Raw genomic sequence first — 26,590 nt, 5'->3', positions numbered from 1 at the left:
TCCCCAGAGGCAACGGGGGTACCTGAGCGCCGAGGGGATCCCGAGTCTCAGAGAACCCAGAAGAGCCTGACCCCAAGGAGCGGGGAGTTTGGGGTGCGCTCTCACAGCCCCGACTCCATGGTCCCGGAATCCCCGGAAAGGGAGCTCTGGGCTCAGAGCTCCCAACCAGCTGGAGGACCAGGGCTAGCGCCCAGGCTTGGAGCGTCTGGGAGGGGGCGCTGGGTCTCGGGCCCCCTCCCCGCAAAAGGGACTGGAACTCTTTTCTGCGTGCTTCCTTCGGCGCTTCGGGCAGCTCTGTCCTGCGGCCCAAGTTGGGGAGAGCTGGGAGCTGCGCCCGGACCCAGACTCCCGCCGCGGTTCTGCAGAGCGGAGCCTTAGGTGCCCACCTGATAGCCCCAGAGAGGCCGGGCCTGGGCGCCGGGACGCTCTTGGGGCCGCACTTGAAGGGGCTTGCCGGGTCCCTGGCCGGGCGCGCTCTCCTGCGGCGCGGACTGGAATAGAGCGCCTGCCGCAGAGCCACCCGGACGGGGAAAAGCAGCAGTGGCGCCGGCCTGCCCCGGGTCCCGACTCTGGAGGGAGGAAGGAGCCGGCGGTAGGGGTGGGGGCGTGGGTTAGGGGAGGGGAAGCGTTTAGAAGGCCGTGGGCAGCCAGAAGAAGAAAAGAGGACACACTCTCCCCGAGGGACCAAAGGGTCCCGGCGTTCCCTTCCCAGCCCGGGACACAGGTTTCCCTAGCGCCCCTCTGCCTCCCAGTGTATTCGGCTTGCCTGCCGTGGGCAGGGGAGGCTTGGAAGCCAACGCAGGGGCAGCGCGCAGCCCCACGTCCCCGAGGCCCCGGCCCAGGCCCAGCCGGCGAGTCCCAGCCTGCTCCACTCTGCACAAAACGAAACCCAAACGCCCAAAAAGCTCAGGAGGGAAATTTAACAAAAACCCTGTTCCCCGCCACACACCCCCTTTCACTTTTAAAAAGCCAGCTGCCACGAGAAGATTGAAATAAAAACGAAATGATTGATAGCAGGGGACACTATCTTTCCAAATAGTGAGATATCCTCTAAAAATATGTTCCCCAAGGCTAACTTCGTGGCTGGTCGCCCCTTCCGACGCCTTTGCCTCCCAGAAAATCACAACAAAGCGATCGGAAATTCGGCCACGGTCCCGGGAAGAAGGAGTAGCAGTGAGGCCCCGGAACCCACTGCGGCCGAAACTGCCATGCTCTCTTTAACCAAAAAATAAAAAAGATAAGAAGAAGTAAAACCCTTTAATACATCAAATATACGGAATTTTAATCTTTAAAGCGATACATTGTCTATTATTTTAGTACATGACGTAAACCTTGTCCCCTTCTCAGCGGGTAGACTTAAAAATTAAAAATAGTTAAGTGTTCCTTTTAAAGAACAAAATAAGGCAAATGAGGTTTTGGAATAGATTTTTTTTCCTTTTTTTTTTGTTGTTTTCTTCCAGAATACATACAAAAAAATACCCATTCTCTTCGATGGTATACACCTTAAAAATAATTGCAATTTTAAATCAGAGCTGACAAATTGTGACTTTTTCATTTTTTGTAACAAACATGCATGTAAATTTGTGTTTCAATCAGACATTAAATAACGTACAATACAATCATAGCAATTTTAAAGTAACATTAAAGAGAAGACCTCTAGTTCTGTGGCGGTTTTGCTTTTATTTATAATCTACAAGGGATGGGAGGGTTTGTTTTCCACATTTTTACCCTCAAGTTTTAAATTTTTTCCCTCCTCCTTTTTACCTACAGAGCTCAAACTAAATAATGCACTTTTGAACCACGGGTCCGCTTGGAGCTAACATAAATAAATACCAGTGTCCACCGATGCAGTCCTCAGATGAACACTTTCTCAATTATTTTTTCCTTCTTTTTCTATAAAAAGTCAAACGACATTTTTTCAACTTTTATAAAGTTTGGGTGGGGAGGTGAGAGTGGGGAGAAGGGGAGTGTCCCACCGGGTCTCGGTCGCTGCTGTCGGGTAGATACGGTATATATTTATTTCCTTTCGTGGCCCGAGTCCTCCCCACGCGCGGGTGTCAGCAGCCTGGGCCGTGATCCCGCCCTTCCCTGGGCTCCTCCCCTCCCCCAGCTCCTTCCTCTCCCTCGCTCGCCCTCCCGGCCGCCCTCACTGATACCCCAGCGCCGAGGCGGTGGTCAGTCTCTGTCCGTAGAGGGCGTAGGGGGAGTAGTAGGGTCCGGTGGCGGCGGGCACCGGCACGGGGGCGCCGGGCGTGGGAAGCGGGCTCTTGGAGTAGGGGTGGTAGCGGCTGCTGAGTCCCAGCGCGTGGTGGGGGCTGCGCAGCGCCAGCGTCCCAGGGCTGCCTGGCGCGCCCGAGGTGGGGATGTGCATGTGGCAAGCCATGGCGGCCGCGGCGGCGCTGGCCAGAGACGACGAGCTGGGGTAGCCCGACAGCAGTTTGTCTGTCCCGGGGAATGCCGTATGGGTCCGCAAGTGGCTCAGCAGCTCTTCTGACGTGGCGAAGCGCTTGTCGCACGGCCCGTTGGCCGACACCCAGTTGCAGATGTGGGGGAGCGGGTCGTTAGGGAGCATAAAGCCGTAGGGGTAGAGGGGGTGGCCGGCCAGGGAGGGCGGTGTGGCGCCAGCAGCCGCGGCGGCCGTTAGCGAGGAGTGCACACCGTGCAGCGGGTGCGTGGGGTACACCAAGGGGTATCCGGACTTCAGCGCCGCGGCCGCAGCGGCCGGATCATGTGCGCACGAAGCGCTGGCGGCCGCCGCCCCTGCCAGGTGGCTAGCGCAGTGGTAACTGAGGCAGTACGGGTCCCGGCACAAACTGGCTGTCATCACGGACGGCGGAGACGCTCCGGCCAAGGGGCTGGAGCCGGCCGGCTTACTGCAGCCCAGAGACCCGGCCGCGGCCGCCGCCAGCTGCGCCCCCACTAGGCTGCCTGGCTTGGTGGGGTCGAGTGCCACGCCGTGTGGCAAGAACTGGGGCGGGTAGCCGGCGTAGGCCCCGGCCAGGCTGCCTGGGTAGGTCATGCCCGCGGGAGGCAGAGGGAACACTGTCTGGCCCGGCTTGTAGGGTGACACGGGAGCCACCAGCCCAGAGCCCAGCACTGAGGAGGAGGTGGGCGCGCTGGGGCCGGAGCCGGAGCTGGAGCCCGATGAACCGCCGCAGTCTGAGCCCAAAGCCTTGCCCCCCGGGCCCCCATCCGGATGCTGGTTCACGTCCACATTAATCCCGCCACCGCAGCTAATCCGGCCGTGTGCCAGCCCCGTGGGTCCCCCTTCGGCCGAGGCGCCCCCGGTGCCCTTGCCGCCGCCGCCCACGTCGGTGTCTTTCTTGTCGTCCTTGCCCTCCGGGGCACCCCCGGCCGAGGGCAGCATACCTCCCGGTGAGCAGGCCGAGGCGCTAGAGCTCGGGCTGCCTGTCCTGGGCGTGAATGGCTGGCAGGTGGCGCTCGGTACCCGGAATCCCGACTTCTCCGCCGAAACACCCCCGCCGCCGCCCCCGCCACCGCCACCGCCTCCACCGCCGCCTCCCGGCTCCTTCTTATCCGAGCCGGGTTTGGAGTACGGCTTGAAACTCGACTTGTCCTCCACGCCGATGTCGCTCAGCTTGAGGGGGCCCGATTTGGTGTCCTTGTCGCCCGCGGCGCCGCCGCCGGCACCGCCCGCGCTGCCCCCGTTGGAGGCAACCGAGGAGAGTTTGGAGGAGGGCGAGGGGTCGGGCTTCCCGATCTGCGAACATGTTTGCGCCAACAGCGCCAGCGGGCTCTTCTTGGCATCGAGCTGCGGGGTCAGACGATGGGGGGGCGGGGGGTGGGTCACACAGAGAAAGAAGTGGAAACCCTTTAGAATCCTGGCTTCTGGGGTTCAAATGCCTCTCCGCAACAGCCCACGAAGATCCTCCCAGCCCCGAGGCACAATTCTAGGCGGCACCCCGTCTTCAACACCCACTCACAAACAAACATTCTCGCCCTTGGGAAAGGCAGCAGATTGCTTCCCCCGCCCAACCACCACCCCCAGCAGCATCTTTCCTGCCCTCTCTGAGCGCTAACTAGATTTTTAAAAAGCAAAACGTTTCGGTTTTCGGTTCCTAGACCCAGAACTGTACCCCCTCCCCACAAACACTCCTTAATTCTTCAGAGTAAGGGCTTGGGCGGCTGGCGCCTCAGAGGCTGTGTGCACACACTGGCTTCTGGGGATCCGGAGGACGGCGACTTTGAAACCGTATTTCAGACCTCCGCCTGCCTTCGGTGCCGAGTGAAGGGGCCTGGGTCGGGGTAGGGGCTTTCATATCAAAAGGAGAAACAAGTATTTGCAGCCTTGCTTCCTAGCATTCACGCCCCATTCCACTTCCTCCCCCTTTTCCGCCCTAGTTTTGAGGTACGGAAGCAGTAGCCTCTTCCCCCATTCGGGAGCTGAATCACTCCGACTCCCCCACCCCCGCCCACATGCCGAGAAAAAGAAAGCCCTAGGGTGGCAACCAGGGTAGTGGTCCCAGTGCGATCCAGAGAGAGGGTCCTTACCTCGATGGGGCTGACGGGCGTGGAAGGCAGGGGCTGCAGGTACTCGGGGTGCAAAATGTGGCCAGTTCGTGCCGTCAGCATCTTCAGCACCTTGATTGGCAGGCGGTTGGCCTGGCGCAGGGGGTCAGAGGGAGGCACCGCGTGCACAAAAGGCTTGGTGCTGCCGGCCGGGGACGAGCCTGGGCCGGGGCCGGAGCTATTTCCAGAGAGCGCGCTGGTCCAGGCAGGGTCCGCACCGCCTCCGCCGCCGCCGCCGCCGCCGCCGCCGCTGTGCTTACTGCTTCTTAGGGCAGAAAGCGAGGGCGCTGTGCTCATGACCCACCCGCGCGCATGGGAGCAGCGGGGGGGAGGGCTCCGGGAGGCGCGGGGCGGGCTCGGGGCTGCGCGCTCGCCCGGGGAGCAGGAGCAGCGGGAGGAGGAGGAGCTGGCGCGGCGGCCACGGGCGCCCAGCGCGCCTTCTCGGCGCCTGGAGCCAGACGCGAGTAATCCTGGGTGGCCCGCAGCGGAGCCGTGGCCGGGCTGGAGGAGCCGGCTGGACTGCGGGAGTGCCGAGCGGCTCGCGGTGTCCGCCTGGGGCTGCTCCCCTGCGCTGCGCTCTCACGGCCCCGCGCCGACGCTGCGCTCTGCGATGTGAGCCGCTGCGTGTCCAGCCGGGGCTCTGGCGAGGAAACTCACTTCAAAAGCAGCTGCACCGAGGGGGAGATTAAAGCCTTTGCCGCCTTCCAATCAAATGGGAGCCCGAGGTGATTGGAGGGTCAAGGGGATGTGACGCGTCCCGCGCCGCCGCCGCCGCCGCCGCCGCCAGGACTCTCAGAGCTGGTTTTAATGGGCAGCTCCCTCTTCGCCGTCCCCCCCGTGTGTCCCCTCCCTCGATTTCGCTCCGAGGACGAGATGGACATTTATTCTACGTTTGCCATCCGCCGCCTCCCTCTTTTTTCCTCCTCGTCGTTCTTCCTTTCCCCAGCTCGAAAATAAACTGAAACCTTCTTTTGGAGGGGGGTGCGCGTGAGGAACAGACTGCGGGGGTGTCCAGAAGGAGCACCAGTGGGAGTGTGGACACCGGCCGGACTGTCAACTCCAGGGGCTAAAGGAACCCGCACACCCAGTGTTTTCTCCTTCGCAGTAATCGAGATCCCGCGCGGCGCAGCGCGGCCACCAGGGTAAGAAGGCAAGGTGGGGGAGCCGGAGCTGGAAGAAGCCCGCCCGCCCGCTCTGATTTCCTCAGATTCCGCGGCGGAGAAACCAGAAGCTAGATGGGCAGTCGCAGCGGCGGCGGCTCAACACCGCGATGCGCGCTGGGCTCTCCGCCCTTCCCGGCCACGTGACGCCCGGGGACGCGTAGATTGGGGCAGCAGCGGGGATCACATGTTTCCTCTGTTTCACACTCAGTCTCTCCCCCAACCCCCCATTCTTACTCTCCCCTTCCACCCTCTTTTCCTCCCTCCCCCCGTTCTTTGGGCATCTCCACCCCTCCATCAATTGTCAATGTTCCTCGACCGCAATCAATCAGTTATTTGTCAGCTCTTGTCAATCCTCCCGTGATTTATGTCAGCTTTTGTTGCTGATTACAAGGCGGGTGCGACTTGAAGGGAAAAAGAGGGAGAGAGAGACGGAGAGGAAGGAAGAGATCGAGAGGGAACTGGAGGAGGGGAAAGGAGGAGCGGCCTCCTGGGATGGGGGTGGGGTGGGATGGGGGCTCTAAGAAAAAGAATGAAAGAGGGGAAAGAGGCGCACGGTGTCAGGAAAATGAATAGCGAGAGTAAAGTGCGCAGGTGCGCCCAGGGCGCCGAGAGGGGTGCGCAGGCCTGGAGTGCGCGCCTGCCCTCTCGTTGTCGGAGAGACGCCCTTCCACCTCTGGGGGCTTCGGTCTGTTGGGGTCGCGGAGTTCGGGCGCGGCTCCGGGTACCCGAGACCAGCGGCGGCAACGTCTAACACGGGAGATTCCCTCCACCCCACCCCGCCGCCGCTAGTCCCCGGGGGGGGGCGGGCGTGTAGCTTGCGGAGGTCAGGCTGCCACCCTCCGTAGTTCCCTAACCCCAAACTCGGAGACTTCTAAGAGCCACACCACCAAGGAACCTCGAATCCTGGAGGTCAATGGTGGGGTAAACCTCGCCTCAATTCTTTGACCCCCTCGGGTCGTAACCAGGGCTGAGAGGCTGCGAAGAAGAGGCCTGGCCATGGGTGTATGGGGGAGAAACGTCTCAGGCCCACTCATGCCCCCTTCCCGACCTTCTCCCACCTGCCGCCATCCCCGTAGGCTGGGGAGCCAGGGTCACTTGGGGCTGCTCTCGAGAATTTATTGGAACGCCGAGTCGGAACGACCTGCGCTGGGAGAGCCAAGGGAAGGAGCGAGAGAGGGAGGGGGCGGCTGCCTGTGGGAACGCGGATTCTTCCAGGGAAGCGGAGCGGGACTGCCGCGTTCCCCTCGATTTGCACCGTCACTCGAGTTGTTTGGGAAGAAAAGGGGAGGCGCTGTGTATGCCACCGGGTACCTGGACCTGAGTGCCCAGTGTGTATGCATGCCTGTGGCGCTGCGTGAGTTATCGGGGCTCTGATAGCGTCTGGAGCGGGTTCGAGGGTCTCCTCCAGAAACTCGCAGAAATTATGAGGGGGTGGGTAGGTGAGGAGGACACACCCCCTTCCTCGGAACGACTTGGAAGACTTTGAATCTCCCCTCCTCCGCTTTTCCGCCCCGGCTCTTCTTTTGTTGTCAAGTCCTTTTGATAAATGGTGGGGCTGGGAGCTCTGGGAGTCGGTAGCCAGTCTGTGCCCGCGCGGGGGGCGGGGGCCGAGCCTGGAGACCCGGTTTCGACCGGCGCGCACCCGGGGCTGAGCTGGGTACGCGCGGGGTCGGGGCTAGAACCTGCCCTCGGCGTGCTCGCCCTCTCCTCTTGGCCCATCTCACTCCCCTTCCCCACCTCACTCCCCTCCCCCAATTCTTTCTCTGTCTCCCACTCCGCAAGGGTTCCGAGAACTTTCTGGGGTGAGTTTTAGAATTTGCTCCTAGGCATTCTTTTTCTGCGTTTGGATTTTATCCCTTGATTCTTTGGGTTGGTAAACTTCATGAGATGGTAACTTGACTGAAGCTCATTTGGAGAGAAGAGGGGAATGAGGCGGTGTGTGTTTGGGGCTGGTGTTAATGTGAGTGTGTAAGAGCACACCTGCATTCAAGGGGGTTTGTAGTGTCCGTGCGACATCTGAGGAAGGTCAGTCGGCGAGCAAGTGGCGAGGCCCCACGCTGTACAGGTGGTCTGGTCTCCGGGGAGCGAGTCCCAGGTGCGCGTTTCGGAGGGCGGGACAGTCCTACGCTGTCTCTGCGGGGCAGCGCGTCTGTGAAGCCGCTCTTACCCTTCGGGTGTGCCCATGTGTGCCTGGTCACTGAGTGCGCGGCCGTCTAGGTGTCGACCCAACCAATGGTAGTGCTCCCAACGCCGCGAGCCCAGCTTTGGGCCGCTATAGCCGCGGCCTCCCCGCGAGGCCCGGGCACTGAAATTCTGGGGGCTGCGGCAGGGCTGGGGGTGACACAGCCAAGGGCGTCCCTCCCCAGCCTCCAGACTCAGCTCTTCCCCCTCTCCTCTAATTCCAGCATCTTATTACGCCGGCGGCTCAGGGGAGGCAGCCTCAGCACCTGAAGCCGGGGGGTGGGGGGTGGGGGGGTGGTGGTGGGGGGCGGGGAGTGGCTCCCGCGTTCCCCGATGTGGCCGCACACGCTCGTAGGGCTGCGGTGTGCTGCGTGGGTGCGGGTGGTGGTCAGCGTGCGTTCGCTTTTCTCAAAACTCCACTCCGAGGGTCCGAGCGCTTGGGGGCGCCTGGGGGCCTGCACGCCCGGGGCTTTTGGGAGGCGCCAGCGTCCGAGCCTGCGCACCTCGCGCAGGAGGCCAAACCCCCGAAGGCCGCGCGGGTCCGGGGGTGGGGACCATTAATTACTCTGCGCCAGGCCTGAAGCCTCCAACCCCCAGCAGCGGTTGGCTTGGATGTCCTGCGGATTTTATTTGCACACAATGGAAATGATTTGTTTTCTCTAAAAAAGGAGTGGGCAAGGCAGACATTGGAGGAGGGGGTGGGAGGAGGAGAAGGAAGGGGAGAGAGCTGAGGAAAAAAGTTTGAAAATGCCTTGAACTATTCACTGTCGAGATGGCTAATCAGTATTGAGGCCGGAGGGCAGGCGGGCCGCCTTTCACCGCCGCTTCCCTTTCATCTCGGGCTCGGCGGAGGCGCTCAATTAAAAGCCTATCAGTTTGTAAGTAAATCAACGCCTATCAGAGTTGTCACATCAAACAAAACGATTATTATTGCAGCCCGCCTCCCCTATTAATCTCCCTCGAAGATAATCCGCCTGACAGGTCAGGCCCGGCGAGCTGGAAAGCCTGGTCCAGAGCACCCAAACAGTCCCGGACTGGCGCGCGCCCCCGGGGGCCTCCCCACCCCTGTCCTGCCCCGCCTCCCGGTCCCAGGGAGCAGGGAGAGAAAGCGCGCGCGGAGGCCTTTGCACCCAGGTCCGCCCCACCGGACTGGGAGCAAGGCCCAGATTCGCGGGGCCAGTAGGGGACAGTCCCGTGCGGCCCTCGCCGCTGCTCGGGGCAGGGGAGAAGCCTGGCGTGCAGAAGCCGCGGCCCGGCCTTGTCCCGGGGTCTCGCCACGGCCTGCGCTCTCCTCGGCGCGCCTCTCCTGCCTGTCATTTCTTTTTTCTGTCTCCCTTCTCCTTTTTGTTTCCTCTCCCGCGTCTTTCTGGGCTCCCCCATCTCTTTCCTTCATTTCCTTTTCCCTTTTCTTACTTGCCAGAGAGTATTTCCCATTCTGGCTCCCTCTTCTCGGTGTGCGGCATAAACCCTTCGTGCGCAGTCACACTGCCTGGAGTAGGACGTTCTCAGGGACCGCGGTATTTCTCCCGCGGTATTTCTCCCGCGGCAGGGTTGCCCCAGGAGTGTGCAGTTCCTAGAAACTCATGGCAAAGTCCTCTCTAATCTCTTTCCGAGCAGGGGCTCTGAGAAGCTCTGCTCCTGTTTAAGGGTTGGGTGGTTTTGGAGGGGTGAAGAGGAAAAAAAGAGGGAGAGAGACTGGTGGACAATTGCCCTATTCTGGAATTAGTATTTGGCCTTGGAATTTCACAGCCGCAGCGTTGCCGACCTCGCTGTTGGCGTTGCCCGGGCTTTTCAAATACGTAGATAAGACTCACGGGGGCATCCGGGCCTCAGTAGTGACTGTGTGTGTGCCTGATAGAAGTAAATACACCCAGATAACTGCCTCTGTGGCCTCAAGTTAGTGCCCCAAGAGTATGGGTGGGGCCTGACTTCTAGAAGGCGCAAAAATCGTGGCCTTCTTCCCGGTGGCCTCCGCTTCCTGCTTTGGGATGCCTCGGAATCGAGCCGGACCTGCCCTTTTCTGCGCTCTTCCTCCACATCTATAGACCCAAACAGCCACTGCCAGAGCCAGGTGGAGCCAGGATTGAGGGGTAGCTGAACTGTCTGCGAGGAAAGGGCTGCCCGGTGGAGCTCAGGCCTGCCACCTGATATGTCGGTTCAGTGCTCCGCGAAGGCTCTTCGCGCCTGTAGCCTGTATCTCGGAGGACCCCCAGGGCGCTGCAGTATTGGGCGTCAGGGCCGAGCCTCTCGCAGCAGTCACGCGGGGAGGCCACGGACATCCAATAGAGCCCACTTCAACTTGCATGGTGCATGGGGTCCAGGACCGGTGGCCCCCACACAGGGTTTCCGAAATCCTCTCCATTTGTCTGCACTCTCCACTGCCGACCTTGTAGGAAATTTATTTCCATGCCCAGAAATATTGTTTGGACACAGTGGCTCGGTTATCTTCGCGCCTGCTTTTCTTAAATATATTTATTTCACCTCTGCCACGCTGCAGATATTTAAAGATCTGTAGATACCGTAACCCTCAGCGATGCGGGACTCACACTGGTTATAGATAATATTCTCTGGGTGGTTATTTGGACATAAGTTCTATCTCCAGCCCTGATGACACCCAAGCAGGGGCTGTAAAAGGACACTTGTTCTGTAATTTTTTCAAGTGAAATATATGTCCACACACGGAGAATTTAAGAGTATTTTTATATTTCTCTCTATATCTAAATATTCAGATGTGTTAATTACATGCCCTGGAAGCTGGAAGCGATCAGTGGTGTTCACAGTGGACGTGGAGCTGTTTGTATAACTTTCATCTCCCTGCACTTACACATGAATCTCAGTCTAATAAATTCAACCTTGTCATTTTTAGAATCGACGGGATTTCTCTGGCTGTCGTTTGCGCTGCATTTATCCGAATAAATCCAGCTCGCAGACATCCTGCAGGAAACGGCTCCCGGCTCGCGTGTACGCCGACACCTCGGCCCAACGCGGGACTCGAGGTGGCTCCTAGTGCCTGGGCGGCTGCTAGTCCGGCCTCCGAGGGAGGCTGGACAAGCGGCGCCCCCAGGTCGAGCGGCCTCTCACTGCCTGGCAGCCCCCAGCTCTGACGGTGCTTCGGAAACCCGCCTGGCCAGGTTCGCCCGCAGTGAAAAATGAAAGCAAATTCCCCTACAGAGGTAGCCCGAACTTTCCTTGACGAAGGCTCTCTCTTGAGCCTGGATCTCGAAGAAACTCCAGAGCGCTGCAAGTTAGCAACAGAGATTCGATGGCGGCTCCGGAGGGCGCGCGAAGGGTGGGGCGAGGGGGCAAAAAGGACACTGGGTGACCCAGCCTGGCCCAGGGCGAAACGCAAGAGAAGGCGCCTCGCCTTCCTTATTTCAATGCAACTCCTCGGCCCTAGACGGTAAAAATAGTTTCCAAGCTGCCGCGGACGCCCAGGATGTGTTTGCAGAGATCAAACTGGGGAGGAAGCGGCTTTGTAAAAGTTGCAGAAAGATTAGCCCAGAAGCGTCCGCCCGGCGGGGCTCAAGAAAGCTTGGGGACAGCTTCACGTTCCTTGGGGCGGAATGGCCCAAGAATTGGCCTGGGTAACCCCCGGCCCAGTTCTCCGTGCTCACTTCGAGCCAGCGTTTAAATAACTTCCCGCCGCCTGCCCTGCAAACTTCCAGGCGCGGCGCCGGCGAGGCCAGGACACAGCAAAGGCTAGCAAAACCCCGCCACGGCGCGCTCGGCCCCAGCCCTGAGAGGCTGCACGGGGTGGGAGAACCAGTGTGGTTTCCGCTCCCACTCGGCTGCCCAGACCCTCAAGACCGATTCCCCCAACTCCTGGGAGCGGGTGCTTCCCTCTGGGAGTCGAGATCTTGCGGGGCCGGCGAGGGCGCAAAGTGCGCTCGCTAGCCCGCGCGGGGGCGGCCGCGCGTCTCTCCGCGGGGCCTGTCGCCAGGCCGGCCGCGGCGGGTGAGTGATGAGGGCAGAGAAGGGCGCCCATAAATCGCGGGTGTCAGGGCGAAAAACTCTCTTTATTGTCTGCGTGATGGATGGGCCCGGGGACGAGACACCAAATACTTCGTATCGCCTTTAAATGGGAACACATTTTCCGCGGCCATAATTCATGTTTTTTAAATAGAAAGTTTGAAATGTTGCCTATATTTCACCAGCCCTGACATATTTATGAATCGCTCCCTGCATGCAAATATCATTATTTAAAGCGCCGGGGAGAGCGCGGGGGAGGGGAGGAGGCGCGGTTCCTGGGGCGTGGGGGTGGTGAACCCGGGAAATGTCGGTGGAGGGGGGCCATTTCCCTAAAGGGCAGAGGGTGAGGTGCGGGGAATAGCCGTATCCGGAAACCGAGCGTGCCCCGGGCTTCTCTCCTGCCGCCGGACCCCGCACGGCCGACCCGGGACGTTTTTCGAGGCTTGGGACCTAAGACAGGCCCCCGGCCTCTGCTGGGAGACCAGGGGGCGTTTTTCGTCCCTCTCTGAGGCCGTTATCCAAGCCGAAACCACCTTTTCTAAGAAACAAGTTTAAAAAAAAAAAAAAACCAAAAAGAATTTAACAAGCACAAATAATAATAACCCAACATATTTCGTGTTATTTGCCACTGCATCGATTTTATTGATTTTCATTCTCCAAACCTGGGAATGTGCGCACCCGGGAGGGGAGACTGTCAAAACCCAGTCACCTCGGGGACTGGGTGGGGGACAATTCTCCAACGCCGCGGCCTGGACCCGCCCCCACCCAACCGGCGCACCACCTCCCAGGCACCACGGAGCCTGCGCAAGCTGCGGGGCCTTAGCGCAACCGGCCCGCAAGCTCCCGGGGCTTCAGTCCCGCCCCTCTGTCTCCCCAGCGCCCTGCAGCGCTCCTAGGGTCCTTGTCTGCCCTCCCCAAGCCCCCACTGTCAATACAATCGCTGTAAAAAAAAAAAAATTAATCTTTTTAAAGCCAGGCACTTGCCGTCGGCCTCTTCCCTGCCCGCCTGACCCAGGAGGCGCCCACACCTGCGCCCTCACTTGCCGAGACTTTACCTGTGCAGTCCCCCGCGGCGCCTGCAGCCGCGCAGGTAGCCGAGAAATGGAAGGGAGGGCTGGGGAGTGGGAGGGACAGAGAGCACCGTCCGACACAGCCAGACGCGCGGACCCGGGACCTCCTCTCTGGACCGGTGCTGGGGCCCCGGCCGAACCAGCTCCAGGCGCCGAATTGCGCCAGGAAGAGTGGGCCGGGGGAGGGGCGAGGGGAACGGGCCTCGGGAGGGAGGGGCGGGCCCGGCGGCACTTCCGCTGGGGGTGGGGCTGAGGGCTGACGCGCCGATCCCGCCCATCAGCCGCGCGGGCCCGCCCGCTCCAGGCCAGGCTCCGCCCCCACAGCCCCGGAGCGGGATCTCAGGTCACGGCCCCCCCAAGCGCCCCCGCCCCCGGAGGCCTCGGGCTGAACCGGGTTTCGTGGGAGGGCAGAGGGCGGCTCCCTTTTCCTCACCTGGGGGTACTCTCTTTTTAAGTCACAGGAACAGAAGCATCTGCGGACTAGGATCCCAGGCCCAAACTTGCACGTGAGATTTGTTGAAACTTAGGTCATTTGGTACTCCTGGCCCAGGGGTCCTCACGCTCTCTCTGCGGATGTGAGCAGCCATCCTCTCGGACAGTCGGGAATATAGTCCGTGATCACAGGGCCCCACCTATCTTTCAGGAAGAACAAAAACAAAAACTAACACTCTTTGATTGTTCATTTTGTGCCAGGTGCCATTTAGAAAATCTCGTATGAATTATGTCCTCGCCCACAGCAACTCTCTGAGGTAGGTACCAAGAATGCCCCATTTCATAGATAAAGAAATTGAGGCCCAGAGAGAATAAATCGGCCTTGCCTCACCCACATCCCATCCTTATCCTTATTCCTTCTTTTCTTCTGATCTGGAGCATCCCAACTCCTTACCCTGGGGGAGTATTGGAGGGAGGGGGACTTTTACTTTTCTGATGGGGGAGTACCAGCCTGTTAACCACAACCATTTGCAGCTGAGGCCAGTGCAGAGCAGGAGGGGGATCTGCACAGAGGAGAACGGTATAAATGGCATGGGGTCATCTCAGCCCCTGGCCAGCTCCCAGCCTAATGGGAAAAACGGACCATTGAGCATCCTGTAGTCCCAGCCCAAGCCAGCGTGCCTTCTTTAAAAAGCAAATCCAACCATATTTCTCTTCTGCTTAAAAGCATCCGGGTTCCCATTGTTCTTGAGAACAAGTTGAGCTTGCCTCCCCTGGCTGGCGGGTCTACACTGGCTCTGCCCCAGCTTGCCTTTCTGCCTTGGTCTGCCTCCACACCCCCTCACCCAGAACTCCTGCTACCCAAGGCTTCCTTTTAGTTCCTCAAGTGTGCCATGCTACTCCCCACCTCAAGGGCTTTGCTCCTGCTTTTCTCTGCCTCTCTGGAATGACCTGTCCTTCTCTTCACCTGCCTTGCTCATCCTCTTCCTTCAGGTCTCAGCTCACACATCACTTTCCTGCGTCCTCCTACGTCCCATTACCCTCACTTATAATAGAATTTCCTGTTGAGAGTCTGTCCCCTTCACTGGATGGTAAACTCCCAGGGGACTGGGGCTGTTCCTTCAAGGAACAAATGAAGAAAGAGCATTTGTGTAAACCACCAACTATGATGAACGAATGAAACTGCACTTTTTGGGGCCACCAGTAAGTATTCTGCATGGTCTCACATTCCAAGATGTTCTCAACTTAATGAGGAAGATGATACAAATCTCATGAAAATGTACATTATTTTGAATGCCTTTATTGTAAATGTCAAATAAGGGGATGCTGGAGGAGGTTGGAGAAGAGTAATATACATGGATTACAGTCGTTTATTCAGGGTTTCAAGATGCAAGATGTGTTGGTTGACACAATTTAATGGAAAAACATGCCACCCACGACCATCTCCCAGTGTTGGGCATGTATGTCTCAAGGCTCTAGCCTGCGCCCCCTTTCCTCTTCCTTTCTTCACATATTATTGCTATCACAGTTCAGTTCTTACTAGTTTCTGACTGAACTGCTGCTACAAGAACCTTCTAATTGTTCTGCCCATCCTCCACCTCTCCTGCCTCTAACCTGTTATACATACTCCTGCTGGGTTAATTTTCCTGACCATATCATTCCCTTACTCAAAAATCTTCAGTGGCTCCCTATCACACAATGTAACACTTGACTCTTCATAACCCACTTCCAAACTACTTTTGTAAAGCTTTAAGATGCATTCCAAAATTATGAAAGAAATACATGTTCACCTCAACTAGGAAAACACTCAAAGATATACAAAGAAAAACATTAGTGATCTTCCTCACCTCCTCTGCATTTCCCACCCAGTCTCCCAAGATATCCATTGTTAAGGACCTGCGGTATAACTTCTACCCCTTTCACCATTCTCCATGCTCATAATAAACTACATTCATGTATGTGGAGCTATTGTGTTACTGCCTGTTTATACAAAAAGGATTATATTAGGGGTCTCTGCAACTTGCTCATTCTTTCTTAATAATAAATGGGTCTATAGATATGGAATGAATATATTCATTTTTTAGCTACATAGTAATTTTAATTTTAATTTTTAAAAAAATATGTATATATGTATGTAAGTATTTTAGACAGGGTCTCACTTTGTTGCCCAGGCTGGAGTGCAGTGGCACAAACATGGCTCACTGCAGCCTTGACCTTCCAGACTCAAGGGATCCTCCCGCCTCAGCCCCTCAAGTAACTGGGACTAGAGGTACGTACCACCACTCCTGACTAGTTTTTGTATTTTTTGTAGAGACGGGGTTTTTCCATGTTGCCCCAGCTAGTCTTGAACTCTTGAGCTCAAGGGATCCACCTGCCTTAGCCTCCCAAAGTGTTGGGATTACAGGCGTGAGCCACCATGCTGGCCAGTGACATAATGTTTCATAGGATGTATATACTACACCTATTCAACCATTCCCCTATTAATGGGCACATAGATTGTTACCAGGTTTTTTTTGCTAATAAAATTTCTTATGTCTATATCCTTGCAATTAGTGATTTTACTTCTCTAGGATAGTTTACCAAAAGTGCAGCTACTTACACATCAGCCAGATTGAATTTCTTTGTTCTCCCCACGTGCCCTGTGTTTTCCTTCTGTCTCCTCTGCCTGGAAAGCCCTTGTCCTCCATGCTTGTGTGTCTAACTTCCAGTCCTGCAATGGTCAAATCTGATACCAGAATTTAGATATATTATCTGATATCCGCCTCCCTCCACCTTCCTCATTTGAACACTGCAGTAATGTACCAGGCCCAGGCAGTGGTTTGCATTTGGCATAGGCCAATCATGACAATCCTGTTTTCATCTTTCCCTTGCATTCCTGTAGCTGGGTGGCCATGCAACCTATTTTGGCAAATGAGGAACAAGTAGAAGTACAGGGGTGGCAAAGCAGGAAGTGAGTGTTGAGAAGCACTCTATTTTCATGATCAAAGGGGATGATGCCTATGGTTGGACCCTTCCCTTTCCCCTCCTTCCTTGCATGAGCTTGGACATAATATCTAGAGCTGTAGTAGCCATCTTGTGACCATGAGGGAAAGTCCTAGAAAACGGAAGAAAGAGACTTAATCCTGATGTCATTGGGACACTGAGCCATCACCAACAATCCTCCTTCTCCAAAACTTTTATTTTGTTAGAAAAATCCCTATTCATTTAAGCTAGTGAAATTGGGGATTTTTATAATTGTAGCCAGACATATTCTTCACCTACTTTAGCAAGAAATACCACCCTTCATCTCAGAAAAGGAAAAAAAAATGCCATCACAGTGGTCCAAAACAGTTTTTAGAAACTTTAGAGACTTGCCTTCAAGTATAGCTTTTGAAATAGCCTCAGAAGCAGACAAACAGTCTTATGGCATGGCTTTGGTATTTTAGAATGGCCAAAAGACACCGGAGGCAAGTGTGGTAATACCTTTAACCTTCAGTGCTACAGTTAAGTATTGCATGGTGGACATTTAGTTTCTTCCTACTCATTTGGTTGCCTAACATCTGAATCCTCTTGCTTGTTGGAAAGCAGGGCCTGCGTCTGATTACTGAAGTGGAAGAGGCCACATCCTCCTTCTCTCTGCCCTCTACCAATGGATGCTCCCTACCTGGGTCTCAGACTCAAAGGGTGAGCAGAGGATTGTGGTAGTTTGGAAACTCTTCTCAGTAGCAGCAGTGAGCCCAGTGCAATGGCATTGACTAGGAGGGGCAGAGAGGACAGTCACTGCCATGTGCACTGTGATCATGGCAGCCACTCAGGCAGTGGCCTAACTCAGCTGGTATGGTAGCATAGCCAACCACATTTCCATTTCCCAGCCGCTGACAATTCCTGTCCACTTCCCAAGTCTAGGTCTCTAGTCTTCCCACCAATTCTGTGAACTTCCTGATATCCTTTTGATACATTCCTTTTCTGCGTAAGTTAATCAGAGCTAGTCCTGGTCACTCACAACCAACAACATCAACTGATTTGCCATAGCCTGGCTGTTCAGGTGGCTTCTAAACAGGTCCAATGGTGATTACTTCTTAGTTGTGTCTGTGGGTTCCTATGATGGGTACTTGTGTGGGACCCCAGCACCAAACAGCCTGGCTGAATACCACCCTGACCAGGTAACAACTTCAGCCGAAAAATTGATCAATGCAATAAAGAGAAGCAGTCATGTCAGCATTGAGTGAGAGAATCACACTTGGTTTTATTGAGTGCCTACTGTGTCCTGGACACAATTCTAGGTAGATTACAACATTACCTTACCTCTTACCAAAGCCCAGTGAGAAAATAATTTTTATCTCCACCTGGTTTGAGAATGTACAGAATTTTTCCCTTCTAGCCCTTCCCTCCCACAAGCTTGGATGACACCCAATATTTCTGATTAAAGTTTCTAAGGCATCAAAGGACACTGTCAAGATTGACCGCCTTAGGTAACAATCAACTCTGCTTTTTCTTAGCAGAGCTTAAGAGCTTAAGAAACTGGTACCTCGGGGTGCTCAAAAATATTTATGGAATGCAATAAATGGCACAGAAACATCTCCAGGGGACATTTCCTTGGGAAAGTGGTGGCCTGAAGCATTTGGGGTCTTGTGTGAGTATGGGGGGAAGCACCAGGGAAGAGGTGGGTTTTCCCTACTCACTGCACTGCACTTTCCCAAACCTTGACCTTGGCCAATATGCTTCATGTCTCTGGGCTTAATGTTTATTCTTCTTTTCTCTTCTTTTTCTGTCTCTATCCCTACTTTTTCCCTTTGTTTCCCCTTACCTTTTCCATTAATCAAGGCATTAATAAGGACAAAAATGATGTCATTTTACTTTTATTCCCTACGTAGTCTACCATATACATCAACTGCATTCAATAAATACAGGTTGGGCCAGGTGTGGTGGCTCACAGCTGTTATCCCAGCACTTTGGGAGGCTGAGGTGGGAGAATCGCTTGAGGTTAGGATCTGAGACCAGCTGAGCAACATAGTGCAACCCTATCTCTACAAAAGCTAAAAAAAATTAGCTGGGAGTGGTGGTGCACGCCTGTAGCCCCAGCTACTCAGGAGGCTGAGGTGGGAGGACAGCTTGAGCCCAGGAGATGGAGGCTGCAGTGACCTGTGACAGTGCCACTGCACTCCAGCTGGGGAGAGCAAGACCCTCAAAAAAATTAATATTTAGGTTATATAATACATTTTTAATGATTTGACTTTCTTAGTCCCCACTTTTGTAACTGAACATGTTGCCCTGCAGTGACTCCTACCGGCTCTTTGACCACATTCTCATATTCACAACGTTTTACTTGAAGAGTCAAAGGCTTTGTCATGTTCTCAGTTTCCTTGCCCTGCTGCTTCAGAAGAAAAGGAGGACCAGCCCCTTCAGCAGGGGTGGGGGTGTGCAGTGAGAAGTAGCAACAGTGTCCCGGGGAGCTGGCTGGTGTGGGGAGGGTGGGTCTTCCAGGCTGTGGGCAGGGACTGGGGGGATCTGGTGGGGATCGGCTCTGACCACTAGCATCATCTTTGACCTCTTTCCCCCTTAATCATAATTAGCACCCAGATTGTGTTGACCAATTCTCCCTTTGAAATGGGAACTCCACAAGCATTTATGGAAGGAACAAATGAGTTACTTCCTGCAGAACCCAAGTGTGAAAGGAGTTAGTAAACATGCTAGAATGAGGCTGGCAGTCACGGAACCAAATGTAGATTAACCCAAAATGTCACAAAGGTAAAAAGTAGGGGAATAAGGGTTTTTTTTAGGAAGGATGGCATTCCATCTTCCTCGAAATGCTTCTGCCTCAACCTCAGTTCTCCTCAGCACCCATCTGAAATCCTCCTACGGTAGCCTCCCATAGTCCTACCTTCCCAAACACTGCTTTGATTGGATCCCACATTGCTCCAAACCCTCACGGACAATTCATTTTCTGCAAAAAAGCAAACCCTCATGGACAATTCATTTTCTGCCAAAAAGCATTTCATGTGCCTCAACTTCTCTCCTTCAATCTTTTTTTTTTTTTTTTTTTTTTTTGAGACGGAGTGTCACCTACTCTGTTGCCCAGACTGGAGTGCGGTGGCACGATCTCGGCTCTCTGCAACCTCTGCCTCCCAGGTTCAAGCGATTCTCCTGCCTCAGCCTCCTGAGTAGCTGGGATTACAGGCGCCCACCACCACACCTGGTTAATTTTTGTATTTTTGGTAGAGATGGGGTTTCACCATGTTGCCCAGGCTGGTCTTGAACTACTGGCCTTTAAGTGATCCACCACCTCGGCCTCCCAAAGTGCTGGGATTTCAGGCGTAAGCCACCATGCCTGGCCGCTCTCCTTCAGTCTTACTGTCAAGGCTTGCTTTCCACTGTCCCTGAGGACCAGCCATCCAGCCAGCCTGGAATCTTCCTCCTGCACCAACACACCCTTCTCTGTCCCGTCTGTACTCATGAGACTCCCTCCTGTACCATCCAGCTTAGGACACAGCACCGCCCTGCCCCTCCTTCCATCTGAGTAGAGCATGGTGCTTCAGCATGTGGTGGTCTCTGGGGCACGACTGCTTGGGTCCAAGGAACAGCAGTACCACGCTTGCTAGATGTGTGACCCGGGGCAAGCTTCTTCACTTCTCTGAAGTTTCAGTTTCCTCTTCTGCCAAATGGATGTAATAATGATCTCTACTTCATATGGTCGATGGGTACATTAAATGAGACAATGCATGTGCCTGGCACAGAAAGAGTGCTCAGAGTGGTCATTATTATTATCCCCCGTGTTCTTTCTTACCTCTGAACCCCTGGAGTGCTTGCTGTCTGTGCCACTCATCTGGCACTTAATTATCTACTAATTGATGATATCTTTTATTAGCTATTTAAATTCTTATTGTTTAGCTTTTTGTGTATATGTGTGTGTTTAACTTTCCAATTAGATCTTAAGCTCCTCCAGGGCTGAACCAGATGCCTTCTTTATACTCTCAACACAGACTAGCAGAGAGCTAAGTAACAAGCAGGCACTAATTAATGAACACTTATTAAAATGGGTAATAAACATTCAATGCTTGTATAGTTTTTTCACAACCAGGATCTCCCTTAATCCTTGCAACAATCCTATAAGGCATATATTGTTATCCCCATTTGCAGATGAGGAGACTGAGGTTCACAGAGAGAGAGTCACTTGCTCAGGTTCCAAAAGTAAGGGCTTTTTGTGGCCTCACAACAGCTTCCTTCAGCTTTCAGAAATCCTGGCAATGCCTCCCTCTCAGGCTCTAATGACCAAAACACACCTTCTCTGCTAACCCAGTTAAGCATCCCTGACACCTCTAACATTCTTTCCATATGCTCGTGGGAAGAGATGTTGAAGATACATCATTAAATGGAAAAAGCTGGTTATGAAAGAGCAGGGGCGCACACACACCCACAGCAAATACCACCTAGAAAACTGGCTGCAAGGGCATCTAGGGGACCGCTGGTCGTCTTAGGGGTAGGGTCGTGGGTGATTTTAACTTTTTCTTGCTCACCTGTAGTTTCCACTACAAACATTCATACTTTATACATTGAGAAAAACCAATACAAGTTTTGTTTTGTTTGCTTACTTGTTTAACAGAGACAATGTTGCAAGCCTCCTAGTTGCCTTTTACTAACAAATATTCCTAGTGGAGGCGACCTCGTCCCTCTCCCTTCCTCCCTCCTCACTCTGAGCCAGGTGGGCAGAGACCCATCGCTGGCACTTATTAGTCACAGGTTTGAAATGCAGGGGTGGGTTGGGGAGGTAGAAGTGATTGGTGTGGGGTGGGAATTTGGGGATTCTTTTATCCCTTGCATCTCAAAGGCTGACAGGCTCTTGAGGGGTGGAAATGACTGGTAATTAGTGAACCTTCTCCAGAGTATACACGAAAGACACACTTCACAGTCTCCGTGACCTCTGCAGCCCGGTAAGTCTTTGTTATGTAGATGCTGTTAATTGGGTGAGTCACTTACTGCAAACAGCTTCAGGAGAGCACAGTGGGCTGTTTCAGGGAGGCTTCCTACCAGGGCTTCTAACTCAGGAATTAGGGGGGTTGACAGCAATGGCCTCCAGGTAACTCCACTCCCACCCCCATAGAAATGAGAAGTGGTCCCCACGGTTAGAAGTCAACACAGCAAGCTTTTAGGGCATCTTGAGTATGAAGAGTGTTAACTGATGGCCTTCATCCTCCTCCTCCTCCCTCTCTCCATCTCCTTCTTTCCAGTTTATTGATTATCCATTCTGGGCAAGGCTGGGAATATTTTGAGATATAAACTGGGTTCCCTTCATTCAAGGAGCTGACCACCTAGTTGAAAAGTCAGGAACAGATATGCATGGACATAACACCACCAAACAGCAGGCATCAATGCCAGGCCCAAGGAAGATGCATTAAAATGACATTTCAGACCCTGGAGCAGTCACCGAAGACTGGACCATTAGGGAAAGCCTCTTCACAGGGACAGCAGGACTTGGAAGGTGTTCTGGGGAGAGGGATTCCCAGGATTCAGAGACTTTACAAACAAAAGCATCTTCAGGTCACTGTCACACCCAAAGCCGTGGCCCCCAGCACCCTAAGCGTGGTGCAGATGTCAGAGGCACAGAGTGCAGTATGGGAATGACTCACGGGTGCTTGGGCAGGCTGTTGGTCCTAGAGAGTCCCATCTGTTGCTTTCCCCAGAGGAGGACACAATGCCTGAAGGCTTTCAAATGCATCACGTCCCAAACGGAACTTATCATGTGGCATTTTGGAGAATGACAGCATCTAAGCTCCTTCATCCTTTGCTCCCAAGCAGGTATTATTACATCAAGGCAATTGGGCGGCAATCTCTTTGCAACCATCCCCTTCTGTCCCCTTGCATCCTTATTGCTGCGCTCTCTCTTAAGGCCCTCGCCACCCTTTCTAGGGGTAGGATAAACTTTCAGAGTCTGTGAGGACATTTTCCTACTCTCTCCCTTCTCAGCCATCCTTTCCCAAACTGTCAGATTGATTGCTCTAAAATGCTGATGTGCTTAATTTTACTCCCATTGTCCTCAAAGTGAGGCCTAGTCAGCTCTTTCCCGTCTGGCCCCTACCTGCCCCTTTTGCTGTCCAGATTGTCAAGGTCACCAATGACTTACAAATTGTTAAATCCAATGTTAATTCTCAGTCCTCCATTTAGTTGGCCTTAACCAGCACTGGACGCAGTTGATCATGCCGTCTTCCTTTCAGTCCTTCACATTGTATTTATTTATAACATTTTCAAACATATGAAAACAATGTAAAGAATAGGACAATGAATGCCCAATACTCTTCACCTCAACTCACCAGCTGGCAACACTTTGCCACATTGGTTCTCCCTGTTCTCCCCACCCTGCCACACACAAGTTTTGGGAACTATTTGAAATCTGTGGGCATCTTGATGGCTACTCTTAATTTCTTCATGTCCTAAGGAAAAGGATATTCTCTTATGAAACCACAAGATAGCACAATGAAGAAAAGTAATGTTAATTCAATATTGTCAGTATTTATTATCAAACAGTTCACATATAAATGTTCCCAGTTGTCCCTATCATGTCTTTTTAGCTGTCCCTCTTCCAGTTCCAGTGTTCAATAAAGAAGCATGCATTTGACTTGGCTGTCATGTCTCCTTGGTCCATTTTTATCTAGAAGAGTTCTCCTAGCCTTTTTGTTTTTTCATTATATTATTTTGGACAGTCTAGCATTATTGTCTTATAAAATATTCCACTTTCTGGATTTGTCTATTTCCTCACCCATAGATTCTGGTTAAACTTTTTATGGTAAGAACAGCATGCAGGTGGTGTGTACTTCCCATCGAATCACATCAGAGGCCCATGATGTGAGGTCGTATCACCCTTGGAGATGCTGTTTGAGCTGTTGGTTAGGGTTGTGACCCCTAGATCTCTCCACTGTAGAGGTACATTTTCCCCTTTGTAAATTCCCCTTTGTCTGTGGGGTGACACTTTGTGTCTATTTTTTATTTTATGTTATTTATTTTGAGACGGAGTCTTACTCTGTTGCCCATGCTGGAGTACAACGGCATGATCTTGGCTCACTGCAACCTCCAGTTCCCAGGTTCAAGTGATTCTCCTGCCCCAGCCTCCCGAGTAGCTGAGATCACAGGTGTGCACCACCACACCTGGCTAATTTTTGTATTTTTAGTAGAGATGGGGTTTCACCATGTTGGCCAGGCTTGTCTCAAACTCCTAACCTCCAGTGATCTGCCCTTTTCGACCTCCCAAAGTGCTGGGATTACAGGCGTGAGTCACCGCGCTGGGCCTGTGAGGTGATACTTTAGAGGCCATGCAAATATCCTATTCACTCCATGCTTTCAACATCCCCTGGTGATCGTTGGCAAGATTGGTTGTCACCTTGGGAACCTTGTCTTTTCTGATCACTTTCTTTTCTTGGTTCCCAAGCCCTAACTTGCCTTCGGTTCTTCCTTTCCTCTCCAGTTGCTCCTTCTCAATCTCTTTGTGATTCTTCCATTTTCTTTGACCTCTAACTGTTGGAGGGTTCTAGGGCTCGACCTTCAGATCTTTTTAATCCTGTCTTGTGACTTTATATGCCACCTGAAAGCTGAAGACTCCCAAATTTCTAACTCTAGTCCAGATCTGTCTCTTGAACTCCACACTTATGTATACAATTTCCTTCTTGTCATCTCCACTTATAAGCCTCAAAGTCAAGGCCAGGCACATGGCTCACGCCTATAATCCCAGCACTTTGGGAGGCTGAGGCTGGAGGATCACTTGAGCTCCGGATTTTGAGGTTATAGTGAGCTCTGATTGCACCACTGCACTCCAGCCTTGGTGGCAGCGAGACCCTGTCTCTAAAACCCTGCCAATGAAAAATAAACATCAAAATAATTTTAGGCCGGGCTTGGGGCTCACGCCTGTAATCCCAGCACTTTGGGAGACCAAGGCAGGTGGATTGCCTGAGCTCAGGAGTTTGAAACCAGCCTGGGCAACATGATAAAACCCCTTCTCTACAAAAATACAAAAAATTAGCCAGGTGTGGTGGCGGGCACCTGTAATCCCAGCTACTTGGGAGGCTGAGGCAGGAGAATCGCTTGAACCTGGGAGGTGGAGGTTGCAGTGAGCCGAGATCGTGCCACTGCACTCCAGCCTGGGCGACAAAGCAAGACTCTGTCTCAAAAAATAAAACAAAGTAAAACAAAGCAAAACAAAAAATCTCAAACTTATCAGGTCTAAAAATGACCCCTGATGCCCTTCACCCTCTAATTTTCTCATCCATTTCAATTCATTTATTGAAAAAATATTTGTTGGGCTGGGTGTGGTGGCTCAGCCTGTAATCACCAATATGTAGGGAGGCTGAGGCAGGCGGATCGCTTGAGCTCAGGAGTTCGAGACTGGCCTGGGCAACATGGTGAAAGCCTGTCTCTACAAAAACTACAAAATTTAGCCGGGCATGGTGGTGTGTGCCTGTGGTCCCAGCTACTCGTGAGGCTGAGGAGGGTGGATTGCTTGAACCTGGAGGCCAGAGGGTGCAGTGAGCTGAGATCTCGCCACTGCACTCCAGGCTGGGGGACAGAGCCAGACCCTTTCTCTGTCAAACAAAACAAAACACAACAAAAAATAAAATCAAACTATTTGTTGAATGCCTACAATCTGCCTGACTGAATCTACACTTTGGGAACAGAGTAGTGAAAAAAACCAAAAAAACAAAAACAACAAAAAACAGAAATTCCACCCTGTGGAGCTTACTTTCAGTAGGGGAATTGAAAATAAATAAGTAAATAGAGAGTAATGAGTGCTGTGGAGAACCATACAGCAGGCAAGGGGGACGGGAGCGCCAGGGTGGACAGGGTGATTAGGGAAGGCCCCACTGAGAAAATGAGATGAAGCTGAGACTGGCAGAAAGTGAGGGATGGAACACGACAACTCTATCCTGCTGGCGGCTCAGGCAAACACCTTGGAGCTACGGTTTCTTACACTTTCCATGTCCAATCCATCAGAAAACTCTGTTGATGCCATCTTCAAAATACATCCAGTCACTGTTCACAGTCCACGGGATTCCTGTGACAGCCTGCTGTCTGGCCTCCTGGCCTCTGTCCCTTCTCCATGATCCATTCCCAGCACAGCAGCCAGAGCAGTCTTTTTTTTTTTTTTGAGACAGTCTCACTCTGTTGCCAGGCTGAAGTGCAGTGGCCTGATCTCGGCTCATTGCAACCTCCACCTCCCGGGTTCAAGCGATTCTCCTGCCTCAGCCTCCTGAGTAGCTGGGACTACAGATGTGCCTCACCACGCCCAGCTAATTTTTATATTTTTAGTAGAGACGGGGTTTCACCACGTTGGCCAGGATGGTCTTCATCTCTTGACCTCCTGATTCGCCCACCTTGGCCTCCCAGAGTGCTGGGGTTACAGGCGTGGGCCACTGCGCCCAGCCAGCCAGAGCAGTCTTTACAAAATGTGAGTCAGATCAGGCCCATCCTCTGCTCAGGACCCCCGATTCAGCCGGGAGTGCTCCGCCTGTAATTCCAGCACTTCGGGAGGTCGAGGCAGGCAGATCCCGTGAGCTCAGGAGTTTGAGATCAGCTTGGGCAACATGGCCAAACCTCATCTCTACAAAAAATTTAAAAAAACATTAGCCAGGTGTAGTGATGCGCACCTGTAGTCCCAGGTCCTCTGGTGGTTGAGGTGGGAGAATTGCTTGAACCTGGGAGTTTGAGGCTGCAGTGAGCTGGGATCATTCCACTGCACTCCAGCCTGGGTGCCAGAGGAAGACCCTGTCTCAAAAACAAAAACAAAACAAACAAAAAACCCTCTCCACCTCAGGTGGAGTACAAACTCAAGTCCTAACCTCAGCCTATTTGGCCCTACATGATCTGCCCCCTTCACACCTGCCCTGTGACTTCACTTATCATTACTATCCCCCATCACTAACTCCAGCCCCAACGTGCCAGACGTCCTCCTGCCTCAGGGCCTTTGCACTTGCTGTTCCTATTGCTGGGCACATTTCCACCCTAGAAGTTTACTTGGCTCTCCCCCACTTCCTGCAGATCTCAGTTTCATCTCAGTTTCTCAGTAGGGCCTTCCCTGGTCACCCTATGTACCTGGCACTCCTGTCCCCCTTCTCTGCTGCATTGTTCTCCACAGCACTCATCACATGTATTTTCCTTCTCCCCTTCCCCTTCCCTTTCCTTTCTTTTTTTCTTGTGTTGCTCTGTTACCCAGGCTGGAGTGCTGGGATCATAGCTCACTGCCTCCTCATCCTCCTGGGCTCAAGTGGTCCTCTTACTTCAGCCTCT

At 53.5% G+C, this 26,590-nt stretch overlaps 1 protein-coding gene and 2 long non-coding RNA genes across 3 annotated transcripts; 1 reads left to right on the top strand and 2 right to left on the bottom strand.

Annotated features, from left to right (window-relative positions):
- Window positions 1-1,256: 1,256 nt before the first annotated feature.
- On the bottom strand, window positions 1,257-5,190 carry ZNF503 (zinc finger protein 503). The gene is made up of 2 exons (XM_001095797.5): window positions 4,513-5,190; window positions 1,257-3,772 (listed from the first exon to the last, which is right to left on the bottom strand). Exons 1-2 carry the CDS (start codon window positions 4,825-4,827, stop codon window positions 2,147-2,149), a joined length of 1,941 nt encoding a protein of 646 aa, XP_001095797.2. The 5' UTR covers window positions 4,828-5,190; the 3' UTR covers window positions 1,257-2,146.
- Window positions 5,191-7,057: 1,867 nt separating this feature from the next.
- On the top strand, window positions 7,058-12,019 carry LOC144331130 (uncharacterized). The gene is made up of 2 exons (XR_013398067.1): window positions 7,058-7,495; window positions 10,741-12,019. It is a non-coding gene; the product is annotated as an uncharacterized LOC144331130 (long non-coding RNA).
- Window positions 11,964-13,087, bottom strand: LOC114680589 (uncharacterized). The gene is made up of 2 exons (XR_013398066.1): window positions 12,899-13,087; window positions 11,964-12,381 (listed from the first exon to the last, which is right to left on the bottom strand). It is a non-coding gene; the product is annotated as an uncharacterized LOC114680589 (long non-coding RNA).
- Window positions 13,088-26,590: the final 13,503 nt, after the last annotated feature.

The sequence above is a fragment of the Macaca mulatta genome, chromosome 9 (genome assembly GCF_049350105.2).
Source record: "Macaca mulatta isolate MMU2019108-1 chromosome 9, T2T-MMU8v2.0, whole genome shotgun sequence".
Taxonomy (NCBI): Eukaryota; Metazoa; Chordata; class Mammalia; order Primates; family Cercopithecidae; genus Macaca; species Macaca mulatta.
Note: the sequence above shows the minus strand (reverse complement) of the source record. Positions and strands in the feature narration are given on the sequence as shown.

What these genes read in the sequence shown, in the direction of transcription:
- ZNF503 (XM_001095797.5), bottom strand. Translation starts at nt 4,827, where the DNA reads ATGAGCACAGCGCCCTCGCTTTCTGCCCTAAGAAGCAGTAAGCACAGC. An exon ending in CGCCCGTCAGCCCCATCGAG is followed by an intron (nt 3,773 to 4,512) that starts GTAAGGACCCTC and finishes CTGACCCCGCAG; the next exon opens with CTCGATGCCAAGAAGAGCCC.